The following is a 15,187-nucleotide window of genomic DNA, read 5'->3' on the forward strand; positions in this document are numbered from 1 at the left end:
TAAGCGAGTTCGCGCGAGAGCAATTCCAGGATGGGTGATCCATTGAGAAGTTCTTGTGTAAGTTCCAGAAACAAAACAATGAGGGCATGGTCAGGGCCCAAAGCGGACAATATCGTGCTACAGTGGAATCTAGCCCGGAATGTGGTGGGGCCCGGGCAGGGATGTGATAGTAGAAGCGTATTGATACGTGTTGTGGCTTATATTTAGCTGACAAGGAAGGGGGTTGGCGGCACAGAGAGAGAATAGAGAGATGTGTTTGTAAGGTTGTGTAGAAGATGTGTTGTTATTCTCCCTACGCAATACCTTTATTTTATAGTAATAAGATAGAGGAAATATTTCGCCTCCGAGGAATACAAGTCCTAATAGGAAAAATAACTAGAATCAAATCTAATTTAAGATTTATATCATCACACTTAAATAAGAAATTTATAACCAAATAATAATAATTGTCCCATTTTTTTGCATCGTCAGGGCAAGATACCAATAATTGGGCGGCATTAATGACAATTTAAGGCTACAAAACAAATTCCAAACTACACTTTTTTTCTTAGATAATATTTGAGACTAAAATTTTAAATTAAATTAGTAAATAAATAATATATCAGTAATAGAAAATACATGCATTTATTGACATTTAATTAATAATTTAATTATCGACAATTACATTATTTAATTGACAAATTTTAATTTAAAATTTTGATTACCCTAACATTACCGAATTTTACAGACCACAGTTCTCATTACCGAACTTCACAGATAACAGATCGGAATTCTAATGAAGTTCATATTTTTATATGTTAATATAGTCTAAATTTTACACAGCACCGCTCACCTGAATAAATTAACACGGATTTGGATAACCAAAACAACAACTCATTAACCCCGGACCCAAACAATTACTTAAACAGTAGAAACCAAACCTCCTGAACCGGACCGGATCATCCGACGCTCAGTACGACCCCGTTTCTCAGCACCCTTGATGTCGGAGTTACAGTAGTTCCTGATGGCGGTGAGCTCATAGGGCCACGTATCGGTGGCGAGCCACTGCTCGACGGTGAACAGCTGTTGATGGCAGGGAATATGGGCCCCTGTGGAGGTGACCTCGACGTAGTTAACGTACCAGCCGTGGTGGGGGCCGGAGCCGTCAGAGGTGAGATTGAGAGCGCAGATCGGGGAGTGGAGGCAGGGACCTCGGCCGCTGAATATGTCGAGATTGCCCCTCTCGAAGTAGTTGTAGCCGGGACCCATCAAACCGCCCCAGGCCTCGAGGCTCGTGATCTCGAAGCCGTATCCGTACACATCGTAGAGACGGAGGTTGACGTTGGAGTCCGTCCCGCCCTTTATGATCGACCCCGTGCGAACGTACACCGTGTACACACAATCCGGGTCCTGCAATTACCCATATTATTATCAAACACCAAAAATTAAATCAGAGAAAATGAAAAAAAAATGGAAACTTACGTCGGAGAAAGCGATGGTGAGGAGGGAGAGGAGGAGGGAGCTGAAGAGATAGTTGACGGAGTTGCTGGATGCCATATTTGCGAATTGCGAGGGTGAAGCCTGGTCGAGTGAGTGGTATATTATTTAGACCATTATATAGTGGAAAATGATATGCTATTTTGACTATTGTGCACACGTTGATGTCTGTTTTGGAAGAGATTTTTCAGTATAATCGTTACACGAAATGGTACATCATGTGTCGTTATATAAATAGTGAGATATATGTGTTAAAAATTTAATAATTTAAAAAATAAAATTTCTAACCACTTACATAAAAACAGGTGGTATACTACATATATTCCGGTCACAACAAAAAAATTCTTGTGTTTTAGGGGATGATTTAGTCATTTGGTGTGAATGATACAGGTTGGCCCATGTATTTCTGCCACTTGCCATCCTTGTAATCATGAGATAAGGACGACGTCCGGCTTGGTAAACTATTATAATAAGGTTAATGCTAGGGTTTACGAAAGGAGGGTTCAAAATACGAGTAATGCTAAGAAAATTAAATTTGTAAGTTAAATTTGTAAATTAAGTAATATGTTATCAATATAAAATGAGCATATTTATTAACATTTACGTAATAATTCAATCATCAATTTTCATATAATTTAATTTACTAAATTTAATTTACCTAACATTACTTCAAAAATATTACTAATGCTCACCTGGCTTTTTGCTTTTTTATTCCTCGTGATGCTTACCTTTTGTAAGATACACTTTTTTTTTTCTTAATATTCACGTTCAATTTAAATTGGTTCTCTGTCCCTTTCCCTATAAGATCCATTGATAACATTTTGTTTTATGATAAAACAAAATAAAAGAGTCACACGAAGAAAGAATAAGGCAAGTGATTTTTTACCACAATAATAAAAAAGTGCTAAGCTCTTTCATGATAACATGAGTTTGAATCATATTGGTGGTTAATTTAACATCTAATCTAACATAATCCATTGTATAACCAAAAAAAGAAAAAAAAAAAACCGAATTGAATACACCCTTAATAAAAACTTTATTATTGCTCACATTATAATCCCGAATTGAATCGACCCTATACCCTCACCTTAATGTAAATTAGATTAACTATCTTTTGTCAAAACTAGTGTGTAAAATCTTCTTCTTTTTTAATGTCAAAGAGTGTAAAAATCGAAATGAGTAGAAATTGAGTTCTCTCCTCTGTGAGAGTTTCTTTCTCTCTGTTATGAGAGTACTTCTATGAGATCTTCTTCCAGGCTCTTCGGTGGCACCGGCCCTAGCTTCGGTTGGGGTCGGATGCTGTGGCCTCTTCTTCCTTTTCTCCTTTTTTTCTTCATGCATCTATTGTTGGTTCTCCCTAATTTCCTATTCGGCCTTTTCAATTCCTCCAACTTCGTGGGTTCTCTTCTTCCTAATTCTTCCTTGCTTCGTTTTTCAGCCATGTCTTTTGTCGAGATCGTGTGTAGAGTTCCGGCACTTGCTCCGGCTCGAGTGCATTCCACACCACCATGTTCTCCTTTGTGTTTGCCGTTTGCGGCAGTGTTGCTTGGGACTTGTTCTAAGCTTCCAACTGGTGATTGGCTTCTCTTGCTTGGATGCCGATTACCCATAACTTATGGATGTGCGCATGAGACGTCAGTGAAGAAGATGATCGGCGGTGGTCAGGGAATCCAATAGCTGACAGTTCCTTGGATCGTCGGTGGAGAAGGCAGTGATGCTTCTCAGATGTTCTTTGGTTTTGGACTTTTGGGCTCATTTTCTGTTTATGTTGTTTTCTTTCTGTTTGGGCCCATTTTGGCTGTGTATATGTGTTGTTGGACCTTTGTTTGTTTGTAAGTTTCTATTTTGGTTGGAATAAAATCTTTCCCTTGACCAAAATAAAAAAAAGAGTGTAAAAATAATTAGTCATAGATTACTCTAGACGCTTTGTGTATTGCTTGATTGGCCTCTAAAACTATTATGTGCAATACAAAATCTTGATCGCAATCACCGGATGCGAGAATGTTGTTTGATTTGACAAAAATAAAATAAAAGTACTGTGGTTTGGATCGTTAGTACATCAGCTAAGCGACGAGAGACCGGACTTTCCTCCACATATACGTTTTTTTTGTCGCACCTTCATTATTTACTTTGGAGAAAGTTGTAGAACTTTCAAGCATGCTTTTGTTTTGGTCGAAAGCATGAAAAGCTTTATACAAAAAAATAAAAAAAATAAAAAAATAAATAAACACACACATGAAAAGCATATTAGAATGATATTTGTAGAATTATGAGTGATCATATTGATGTGTGAAAAATATTACAATATATACAAGGTTATTTTAATTTTATTGATGTAGGAATTATATACTAATAACAATTGGAAATTACATTCATATATTATATGCTACAATCACGCAAAAAATTCCCAATTAATTAATGCTATCCTAACATCATCATCCCCATGCAAACTAGACGAGCTGGATCCAAAACAAAGAAGACCATGATGAGGCTGACGAAGAGCTTTAGTGAGAAGATCGACTGGTTGATCACCAGAAGGAATGTAACAAACACGATAACTACAAATACCAACTTTCTCACAAACAAAATGATGATAAAGTTTGATTTGACGTGTGTGAGCATGATGAATTGGATTGGCTGAAAGGTAAGTAGCACTTAAATTATCACAATGTAGTAAAATAGGAAATGTCAAGCGAACCCCAATTTCACCAAAAAAGGATGCAAGTGGTCTCAACACATGCATGAGCAAGGGAGTGATACTCAAACTTAGCACTCGAGCAGGAAATAGTGGGCTGCTTTTTGGAACACCATGAGATGAGATTAGAACCCAAATAAATAAGATAGACAATTGTGGAAGGCCTAGTATCCAGACATCCCATCATCATCTGAATAAGCATATAAAGTAGCAAAAGTTGTTTGAGGATGTAGATGAATACCAAAACCTAATGTACCTTTAACAAATGGAGAATCCTTTTAACAACTATCAAGTGAGCAATGCGAGGAGAACTCATATACCGAGCAACAATGTTGACCACAAAGGAAAGGTCAGGACGAGTGAGGGTAAGATACTAGAGCGAACCAACTAACTCACAAAAAACAGTGGGGGAAGCAAGCAAAGAGCCATCTGCAATAATGAGAGGAACTTTGGCAGCAATAGGGGTCGAGGTCGACTTACAGGAAACCATACGAAACTTTGTAAAAAGATCATGAGCATATTTAAGTTAATGAACATGTAGGCCAGTGGAATCAATAGTAACCTGTAATCCCAAAAAAGAATGGGGCCCTAAATCCTTCATGCCAAACCGCTTGCCAATGAGAGCAATAAACTGAGTACAAGATCTGAAGAATTGCTAGTGACGATAATATCATCCACATAAAGATGCAAAAAAATAGTGTGAGTGAGATGCTGAAATATAAAAAAAGAGGAATCAGCAGCACTCTAAATAATTTTAAAGGACAAAAGGAAAAAATGAATCCACGAGGAGCATGTTAGAGATTGTAAAGAGATTTGTGTAGGCGAAAACCATGATGAGGATGGGCATGATCAATAAATCCAGGGGGCTGTATAATCTTCATAAAGAAACACATGGAGAAATGCATTTTTGACATCCAACTGGCTTTACAGCCAATTTTGTGAAACATCCAAATTGAGAATGGTGCGAATAGTGATAGGTTTAACAACATGGCTAAACGTCTCATCATAATCAATATCTGGTCTCTAATGAAAACCCTTGGCCACAAGACGAGATTACGCTTAATCCGGAAAACCTAGTTGCAGCCAACTGTGTTTTGATTGGAATTGAAGGCACAAGAGACCATGTTTGATTATGTAAGAAAGCATTAATTTCCTCCTTCACATAGCTGAGTAACCATAGGATATAGGTGGATATGGCAGTTGATGAGGTAGCCACATTACTGTTTGAAAATGTGGGTATAACATTGGATATGGCGTGGACATGCTAGTGGTTGGTTTGATGGTCATGAGCCCAAATTGCTAGAGAGAAGGCACGAGCTAGATTAAGACAGCGGTTGCAAGGCCAAGAATCATGGAATAAAGGCGTTAGATCAGAAATACGACTGAAATGCCCTGGCCCTATACAACCAATGTGGGCACTAAGTCAAGTGTGAGCGAGGAGACAGGAGGATTAAACCTGGGGTGTTCCTAAGGTCTGGACCTTATAAATGAACCTTGCATGCAGACGAAAATCAGAAGGTGGCGATTTACTGAGCTCAGGGTAGAATCGTGTTGTTGTGACCCGGTGCAATTAAAATTTTTTCTCAATTTTTTTATTCACTGGGTAACTTTTGGTCGTAGAGAAATAAGGAGATAGGTAGTTAAGGGATTTGGGTATGGTGAAGAGGGAAAGAGAGGCAGAGAGAGAGAGCTGCGTTGAAAGTCGATTTCAGCTGGATTTAAAGTGCGTTGCGACTGTGACTGGGTAATCATGTAACTTTATTTATTTTAAAATTTTTTTTTTTGTTCATTGGGTTTGTTCTTGTCCTTGAGAGAGGGAAGAATTAGAGTTGTCTTCACAAGAAAAAATATGCAGAGAGATAGAGCTAGTGAAGGGTATGAGGGCTCAGTTTGTATAAATTGAAGCTATGCTTGGGTTAGAGTTGACAAAGGTTGTTCATCCATAAACTCTAAAGAAATCGAGATTGTGCAGGTTAGTCTCTGAAGAAATCTAGAGCCCCTATTATAATATATTTTCACTCCGTTTTGGTATTTATTATTTTGGAATTTGAATCCATAATGGTGGGACCACCATTGGATTTGGTTGAAAACGTGAAATTGGATTTTAGATATATAGGTGCAAAATTTGTGATGGTTTGTGATAAGTTGTGTTGTAGTTATATAAATTTGTAGCAAGTAGACATAGAAGTATAATTCGATGGGTGATGAGTTAGAAACAGACGAAATTGTGGTGCACATAAAGGATTACCACTTATCAATAACTTGTTATTACCCATTAAACTTTTAAACTAGAGTGATGTTCTAGATAAAGTCGGATTACCACTATTTGTGGCTAATTTTCAATAAAGGGTTTTAGCCCCATTACACTAGATGTACTAACTACCAAAGCTCTTGAAAGTGCTTTTGTTAATGGATCCGCCAAGTTATTACTTGATTTAACACAAACAATATTAATAACTCCATCAATTATTAATTGCTTGACATATTCATGTCTCAAGCTAATATGTCTAGACTTTCTATTGTATACCTTATTGTATGCTCTAGACAAAGTAGCCTCACTATGACAGTATAAAGAAATGGATGACATTGGTTGTGGCCATAACTCTATTTCCAATAACAAATTTCTAATCCATTCAGCTTTTTTACCTGCTGCCGCTAATGCTATAAATTTAAATTCCATAGTTGAATATGCTATACATGTTTGCTTCTTCAAAGCCCTAGAAATTGCTCCTTCGACAATTGTAAAAATCCACCCTGATGTAGACTTATTATCATTAGCACTTGTTATCCAACTTGCATCTAAATATCCTTTAAGTAATGCTGGAAACTCATAGTAAGTTAAACTCAGGTTAATGGTTCTTTGAAGATAACCAAAAATTCGATTTATTGCTTTCCAATGAGCAGTACCTGGAGGGCTAGTGTATCTAGAAAGTTTGCTTACTGCAAATGCGATATCTGGCCTGCTCCAACGCATGGCATACATTAAACTTCTGATTACACTAGCATACTCAAGCTGTGCAACGGACCTACCAGAATTATTAAACAAAGTTTCACTAGGGTCAAAAAGGGTATTTGCTTCTTTTATTTGTAGATACTTAAACTTAAGAAGCAATTTTTCTATATAATGTGACTGACACAAAGCATAACTCCTACTATGATTCTGTACTTTAATTCCCAAGATAGTATCTACTTCATTCAAGTCCTTCATCTTAAATTTTGAATTTAGATACTTTTTAGTTTTAGATACACCTTTCATATTTCTACCAAAAATTAGCAAGTCGTTGGCATATAAACATATAACAACACCATAATCATTTGTGAATTTAGAGTATATGCATTTATCGGCATTGTTATGTCTAAATCCATATGATAAAATGACAAAATCAAACTTTTCATGCCATTGTTTTTGTGCTTGCTTCAATCCATATAATGACTTTACTAATTTACAAACCTTTTTTTCATTCCCAGGGAGAATAAACCCTTTTGGTTGTTCCATGTAGACTTCTTCATCCAAATCACCATTTAAAAATGTTGTTTTCACATCTATTTGATGCACATGCAAATTATATAAAGATGCCAATGCAAACAATATTCTAATTGATGTGAGTCTAGCTACTAGTGCATATGTATCGAAATAGTCTATTCTCTTTTTCTGCTTAAAACCCTTGGCAACCAGCCTGGCTTTAAATGTTTGAATAGACCCGTCTGTATTGTATTTTCTTCTAAATACCCACTTACAACCTATTGCTTTTGATCCTTGGGGCAAGTCTACTAAAACCCATGTTTGATTAGAGATTAATGATTCAAATTCATCATCTATAGCCTCTTTCCAAAAGGCTGCATCTCTTGAAGTCAATGCTTCACTTAGACTTTTAGGATCATCCTCAATATTCAACAATATGGGTATTTTCTTAAGAATCTTTGTTCTATTTGCTTCGACTAAAAATACAATAGATTGAGATGAAATAAAATTAGAGCCTACAATCTTTTCTTTTCTTACCCTTTGGCTTTTCCTTGGTTCATTAACAATTTCAAATTGTTTTCTTTTCTCACCTTGAGAATGACTAATAGACGGATTAGAGAAAGATGTTTGATCATTCTCTTTTCCAGACAATGAGTAGTTATTATAGAATTTATTTTCTATAAATTCGACATCTCTAGACTCAACTATTGTGTTTGAGTCTAAATTAAGCAACCTATATGCCTTTGAATTTTCTGTATATCCTACAAATATGCTTTTAATTCCTCTTGGACCCAACTTGGATCTCTTAGGATCGAGTGCCTTATAAAAAGCTACACAACCCCATACTCTCAAATATGACAAATTTGGTTTTCTTCCTTTCCAAATTTCATATGGTGACACATGTGTATTCATAGATGTAATTCTATTGTGTATATGACATGCAGTAAACAATGCTTCACCTCATAAATCATCATAGAAATAATCATTTCAGTGAGTGTCTTATTTTTTCTTTTTGCCAAACCATGTTGTTGTGGTGTATAGGGTGCAGTTCTTTGATGTACAACACCATGCTCTTCACAAAAAATATCAAATTCATGTGAAAAATATTCACCACCTCTATCACTACGAAGGCATTTAATTTTCCTTCCCTTTTGGTTTTCAACTTCAGCCTTATAGCGCTTAAAACACTCAAAAACTTCATCTTTATTAGACAATAAATAAACATAAGTAAACTTAGAACAATCATCTATAAATGTGATAAAATATCTTTTTCCTGCTCTTGTTAAAACACCATTAAATTCACATATGTCCGAAGGTATTAAGTCTAATAAATTTGTATTTCTTTCGGCAGTTGGAAAAGGTTTCTTAGTCATTTTCGGTTGAGTACATGTTTCACATTTATCATTATGATCATCATTGCAAGCAATTAAATCAAGTGTGTGCATGCATTTTAAATATCTAAAATTTATATGTGCTAAATGTAAATGCCATAAATGAGAGGAAGATTCATCAATATAAGCAGAAGAATTCACTTTATTATTAATACTTAGTTTGAACATCCCATCACAAGAATATCCCTTCCCAACAAATATTCCATTTTTTGACATTATTAACTTGTCAGACGCTAAAACAGTCTTTATACCGTTCTTACATAATAAATTTGCAGACACAAGATTCTTTCTAATTTCTGGAACATGTAGTACATTAAGCAACGTCAATTTGTTCCTAGAAGTAAAATGAAGTTCAACGGTTCCTTTTCCTAGAACTTTGGCAGAATTATGATTCACCATTAAAACTTCTTGATTGTCCGTTGATGCTTCATATGTCTTGAATTGTGCCTTGTCATTGCACACATGTATAGTAGCCCCTGAGTCGAGCCACCAATCAGAGAATTTATTGCCGCTACCATATTCAGTTCGATAATCATACCAATATGCATCATTTATACCATTGCAACAATGTTATCAATTCTAGAGTTTTTCACCATATTTGTGTTATTGGTCTTATTGGCATATTCCTCACTTGCTTTTCTGTGTTTACAATCACGAATGTAATGGCTTTTCTTTCCACAATGGTAACAGACACTATTTGCTTTCTTTTGATTGTTGTTGGAATTGGTCTTCTTAAACTTCCCTTTGTCAATTTTGACTTTGAAGTTCTTTTTATATTTGTTTCCTTCGACAATGTGAACATTAGAGAAATCTTAATTTACAAAATTCTTATCACTATTTCGAGTTTCCTCTTCAATTTGAATACCCTTTTGCAAATCCTCCAAACTAATAACTTCAACCATGTGTAGAAGTTTCTTTCTATAGTTATTCCATGTTTGGGGTAATTTTACCATAATAACCCAACTATCATAGGATCCGAAATAACTATTTTAAGTTCATGAAGCTTTGAGACCAAGACCAATAATTCATGAACTTGGTCTAGGACGGGTTTGTTACCAAACATAGTGAATTCATAATATTTGAACATTAAAAATTTATCGGTACCTCTTTTTTCCATTGTGTACTTGTGTTCATGTGCTTCCCAAATTTTCTTTGAAGATTGAATGTGTGCATACAGGTCATATGAGCGACCGGATAATGTTCCCAAGATGTGTCCTCGACATACCAATTCATCTTCTTCACGCTTCTTTCGATCGGAAACTATATTGTCCGAGTCTTTGTCACTTGGTTCACAAATAGGCTCCAATTTCAGGTTCAACACATATATGACATATAGAACAATAAGCATAAAACACATCTTGTCCTTCCGTCGGGTGAAATTTGATTCATCAAATTTGTCTAACTTGTAGACATCTTGATTGATAATCTTCAAAGCCATGTTATCAGATTTGTTCTCCATGACGAAAATAACACTTTAAGATTGTTTGAGTAAATGTAGAAATTTAGATAATAATTTGAATGATGACTTTGAGGTACGACTTGAATCGTTTCCTTGAAGTGTTATTTGCCCCCACTCAAATGAGTTTGCTAAAGGGTTCTTGGCAAATCACTTCCAGGATACAATAAAGTATGAAATATTCGATTAGCAAAACCGAATTATATTCCCTTAGAAATAACTAGAAAGAAATTGTATGAATGTGATGGAGAGAGTAGAGAGCAAGGAATGTAGAAATAAATTTCTGAAATTATGTGTGAAACATTATGCCACAATAGGTATTTATAGGTATTAAAGCACTCGTTCATCGAGTCCTTTTATTTTAGTTAAAGATATACAACCATTCTTAATAGTGTTAACCCAAAAGACATGTTTTCTATTCAGAATTTTTGAGAAAATAAATATTGATTATTTATATCTTTTAATTCTACTCATACAATTTGAATAAGTATCATGTCTTTTAACCAAACGTTGTAGTTCAACCAAAAGATACAAGGTTGAATTAAATCCAACATTTTGGTACCATCATTTTCGTACACACATGCTGCACAATGCAGCACCAATATATATTATATATATATAATATATAATATATAGTATGTCATATGCTACAATGCTTCACTCGAAGAGAAGCAACGGTTGGGCAAATATCCAACTTTTCAGCTAACAAATATATAAATATATTCTTGAAATATTCAACATGAATTCATTGAATGTGTATCAGTAAATGTTGTATTAAAGACTAATGAGAGATTGTTTTCTTGGTTTTATGGTGAATATGGCTTAACTTGCTGCAAAAAATCCATCAATCTAAAACTGCAAAAACAAACTAACTGCATGTATAATTACATGGAATCGTGTGATATGGTCCGCTTTAGTGTGTAGTTATCATCACTCTCTAATGATAAATAAAATCAGGGACAGAACCCGAATTTTAAAGTGGGGCGGGATGCTCGATTGATTTTTGGGAACTTTAACGAAAAGCATCCGGTACTGTTCACTTTAACGAAAAACCACATTTTTACACTAAAATGTCAATCCTGGTACTATTCACTTTACCCTTTTTTTTGTCCTTATCATTAAAACTCAAAGTTTTCAAGCCCTTTTTATTAGTTTTCCTTTGATTTTTTCGTTCGCTTGGACAAACAGAACCAAATCTTCAACTATCCCCTAAAACTTAGATATAACCTGTATGATTCAAAAATATTTTTGGAGTACAAATTACGCTTATAAGGAGTACAAAATAAAAATTTTAAAGTGCAAATAACATAATTTTTTTTTAATAACCAGAAATGGGTTAATTATGGTCCAATATCCAAGAAATGGTCCATGATGAAGTTTATAACCAGAAGTGGGCCATTGAGATGAATATTGACCAATTGGCTGATAAACAGAATCCAGCCTATTAATTGATTCATGCTTCATATTTAATAATCATAATTTATCAAATCAGGAATGAAAATCCACGTCTAAGGTGGTAACTCAATATCTAAAGTCGATTTACCATTTTTAAGATTTGTAAGACAAGAACGGACTTCATTAGTAGATCTAACTAAATAAAAGTTACAATTATGTGTCTGTTAAATTTGAGGAAATTAAAAAAAAAATTGAGTGGAATTAAAATGGACTTTTTTTATTTATTTTTATTTTTTATGAATGAAATAAGAAGAGATACTGTAAATAGGAAAATGTTGGGGAAAATTATGATTTTAGATCATATTTTGTAGCTCACATGATGTGGCGGTTGATTCTTTCTTCAATGATTTAGAAAATGATCCAACTATCAACTGGCATATCATGTGGTCTACAAAATATGGTTCAAGTAGATAGTCTCTCTTGTAAGATTTTTTATTGGGCTTACATCTATTTAGGATTCCTAATTGATTAAGAATACAAGATAGGAAAGAATATTTGATTATCCCGGATTATTTAGTGGTGAAGTAAATATATAATAATAGGGAATATCTTTTTTGTTAGGTCATGAAATCTGAAGGTGCTAAAGATATGTATTAGGGTCTTCTTTATGGGCAAGAAACCTAATATTCTCACCTATAAATATAAGGCTTAGGTCCCCACTCTTATACACAATATTCTAGAAAAAATCCCCTACCCCATATAGCAGACGTGTAGAGAGAGCGGAAGATCCTTGCTTGTTTGCTACCATTCGTGATTCTCCTTGTGCTTCAATTCAATGGTTTCTCAAGGTTAGTACTTTTAGTGTGCATATTATAGATCAACATATATCTCTAGAATCACCCATGTAAATGATATGTGAATAATGAGAGAGAGATCGAAGGTGTAAAACTATGGCTAATTAAAAGAAAAAAAACCTTTACTATATGCTAAACATTAAACACTATACTAGGTGGTTGATGGATGTATACTAGCTGAGATATTTAGATGAGGGATGAACTCACATTAGACGCATGTCAAGATAATAGAACCATATAGGTCTGGTGCAACAAACTTGTCAACAATGTTATAGGCTAATCGAGGTAACAATGGACATAAAATAGCTTGTAAAATAACAATAAAGGAATGACAGCATACATACATATTAAGAATATGAAAAATTGAGGGCAGCAACAGATTGTCAAGTACCTTCTACATTGACCAAGTAAAACATCCAAAAATAGGATATGTGATTGGACAAATCACGGCTGCCTTCTTTTCTTAGTTATGTAAGTTGTAACCTCCCACCCTCCTTCTCACCCTTCAATTCTCCAATCAATCTTAGATGCCACCTCCTCTCAATTCTCATGCATGCAATCAGTTTCTCCCCTCATTATCGACCTTCACCACACCACCTCTCCATTTTTGAACCGCTCCCCATTCTACAATGGAGGAGCGGGGCTCACCTGCCGCGGCAGCAGGCGACGATGATGGAAACGAGGACCCTCCCCAGTCAGAGATGCAGTTAGTACTCCGCCCACCATCACCTCCCTTCCCCAGAGCAGGAACCTACGTAGTCCAAATCCCCAAAGACCAGATCTACCGCGTGCCACCCCCTGAAAATGCCTTAATTGTTGAACGTCACCGGAACCCCGAAAACAAGAAGAAGTCCCCATGCTGCACCATTCGTTGCTTGATTATAGGAGCAATTGTGATTTCTCTGTGCCTCATACTTTCCATAACACTGCTTTCATTGTCCCTCACTGTGAAACCTAAAGAGCCTAAATTTTCAATTACGAACGTGTACGTGAAGAACCCGAAATCAAAATCCTATACCGGCAAGAATTCACATCCAAGCTATGAAGTTTCCTTGAAAGTGAATAATCCAAATGGACATGGCATAAACTACGAAGGTAGTGAAGGGGCTTCCGTTTTATTCAAGGAAAAAAGCATTGGCAAAGGAAAATTTTCATTAAAGAAACAAGAAAAAGATAGTTCTGCCAATGTAAAGCTTGTTCTCGACGGATCCAAAGGAGCTTTGCCTCGTGAGGTTGAGAAGAGTATGGAAAATACTGATTCGAAGGTGCATCTGCCTTTAACTTTGAAAATGGACCTTTCGGTGAAGGTGAAAGGATTCATCAAGACATGGAAATTAGAGACAGAAGTTGAATGCCAATTCAAGGTGAGTACATTGGGGAAGGGTACAAAGGTCCTACAGCAAAAATGTGAAGCTAAATTTAAGGGCTAAAGAATTTGGTAATCGTAGTAAAGGTGGTGGTGATGTATTTTCCTTTTTAATTTTCTGTCAATTTTTATTTGCGGGTTTTAATGGTTGCATGGTGATATTAATTGATTACCATTTTAATTTTTTTAATCAGAAATTCCTATGTTTCTATTGTTAATTGGTACATTTTGTATGTTTGTTTTGCCTTTTAATTCTTGTATTTCAATAATATATCCTTTTTTTTATAAACCTACCAATACTGTTCAAATTGTGACAAGAAATTTTGAAGCCAACAAATTGGAAGACTAATGTTACTGCAAGCGTCCAAGCACAGCAACTATGCTGTGTGCAATAATACTGTTCAAACTGTGACAAGGAAAATCTCTTACTAACTGACGCAAACAAATTGGAACCACCCCCCCCCCCGGAGGAAGATTATTATGAGCTTTTATCTAACAGTTCAGCATGAGATAACTAGACAATAATAAAGATACAGTCCATGTGAATCGACAGAATTCTAGTTTATTCATGTCAATAATGATATCACGGTCGACCATGTTCATGGTCAATACACACACACACACACACACACACTGGGTACATTACTTGTAATAATTTGATTTGGAGTGAATTTGCACAGATCCACAAATTGAGTAAAATCCCTATATGACAACCACAAGCACAACCGTACAATCAGCAGTAGTATAGATTTCATCACAAACAATAGGACGCAATAGACCTATATCGGCACATACATCAATCATTGTTGAAAAACGAAGCCACATAAAGTCATCGCAGGAGAGTGAGACCCCATAAAATCATCGTTGAAAGATGAGATCACATAACTCAACTGTGAAGTCTAAACTTAGTAATTTTTTTGCTTTTCTTGTCAAACTTATATTTATTTAACATGCTCTTTATATCAAATTTCATTAGATTAGACTTTTGGGATATTTGGTATTAAAGTCTGAGTTGTTGAAGATCAAAGTACAAATGGTTTTACCTCATCTCAAGCTAGGTTTGTTCAAGCATATGCATTTTACATTAATTT

The 15,187-nt window shown here is 35.3% G+C and overlaps 1 protein-coding gene and 1 pseudogene across 1 annotated transcript; one reads left to right on the top strand and one right to left on the bottom strand.

Annotated features, from left to right (window-relative positions):
- Positions 1-605: 605 nt before the first annotated feature.
- LOC126604235 (PLAT domain-containing protein 3-like) lies at positions 606-1,593 on the bottom strand. The gene is made up of 2 exons (XM_050271395.1): positions 1,462-1,593; positions 606-1,389 (listed from the first exon to the last, which is right to left on the bottom strand). Exons 1-2 carry the CDS (start codon positions 1,534-1,536, stop codon positions 901-903), a joined length of 564 nt encoding a protein of 187 aa, XP_050127352.1. The 5' UTR covers positions 1,537-1,593; the 3' UTR covers positions 606-900.
- Positions 1,594-13,214: 11,621 nt separating this feature from the next.
- On the top strand, positions 13,215-14,329 carry LOC126604236 (NDR1/HIN1-like protein 13; annotated as a pseudogene).
- The last annotated feature ends 858 nt before the right edge of the window (positions 14,330-15,187 follow it).

This window comes from Malus sylvestris, chromosome 15 (genome assembly GCF_916048215.2).
Source record: "Malus sylvestris chromosome 15, drMalSylv7.2, whole genome shotgun sequence".
In the NCBI taxonomy this organism is placed as follows: domain Eukaryota; kingdom Viridiplantae; phylum Streptophyta; class Magnoliopsida; order Rosales; family Rosaceae; genus Malus; species Malus sylvestris.

Bases quoted from the DNA above. Each gene is read 5' to 3' on its own strand.
- LOC126604235 (XM_050271395.1), bottom strand. From the start codon at position 1,536: ATGGCATCCAGCAACTCCGTCAACTATCTCTTCAGCTCCCTCCTCCTC. The intron at 1,390-1,461 runs GTAAGTTTCCAT...GGGTAATTGCAG, and splicing joins TCACCATCGCTTTCTCCGAC to GACCCGGATTGTGTGTACAC.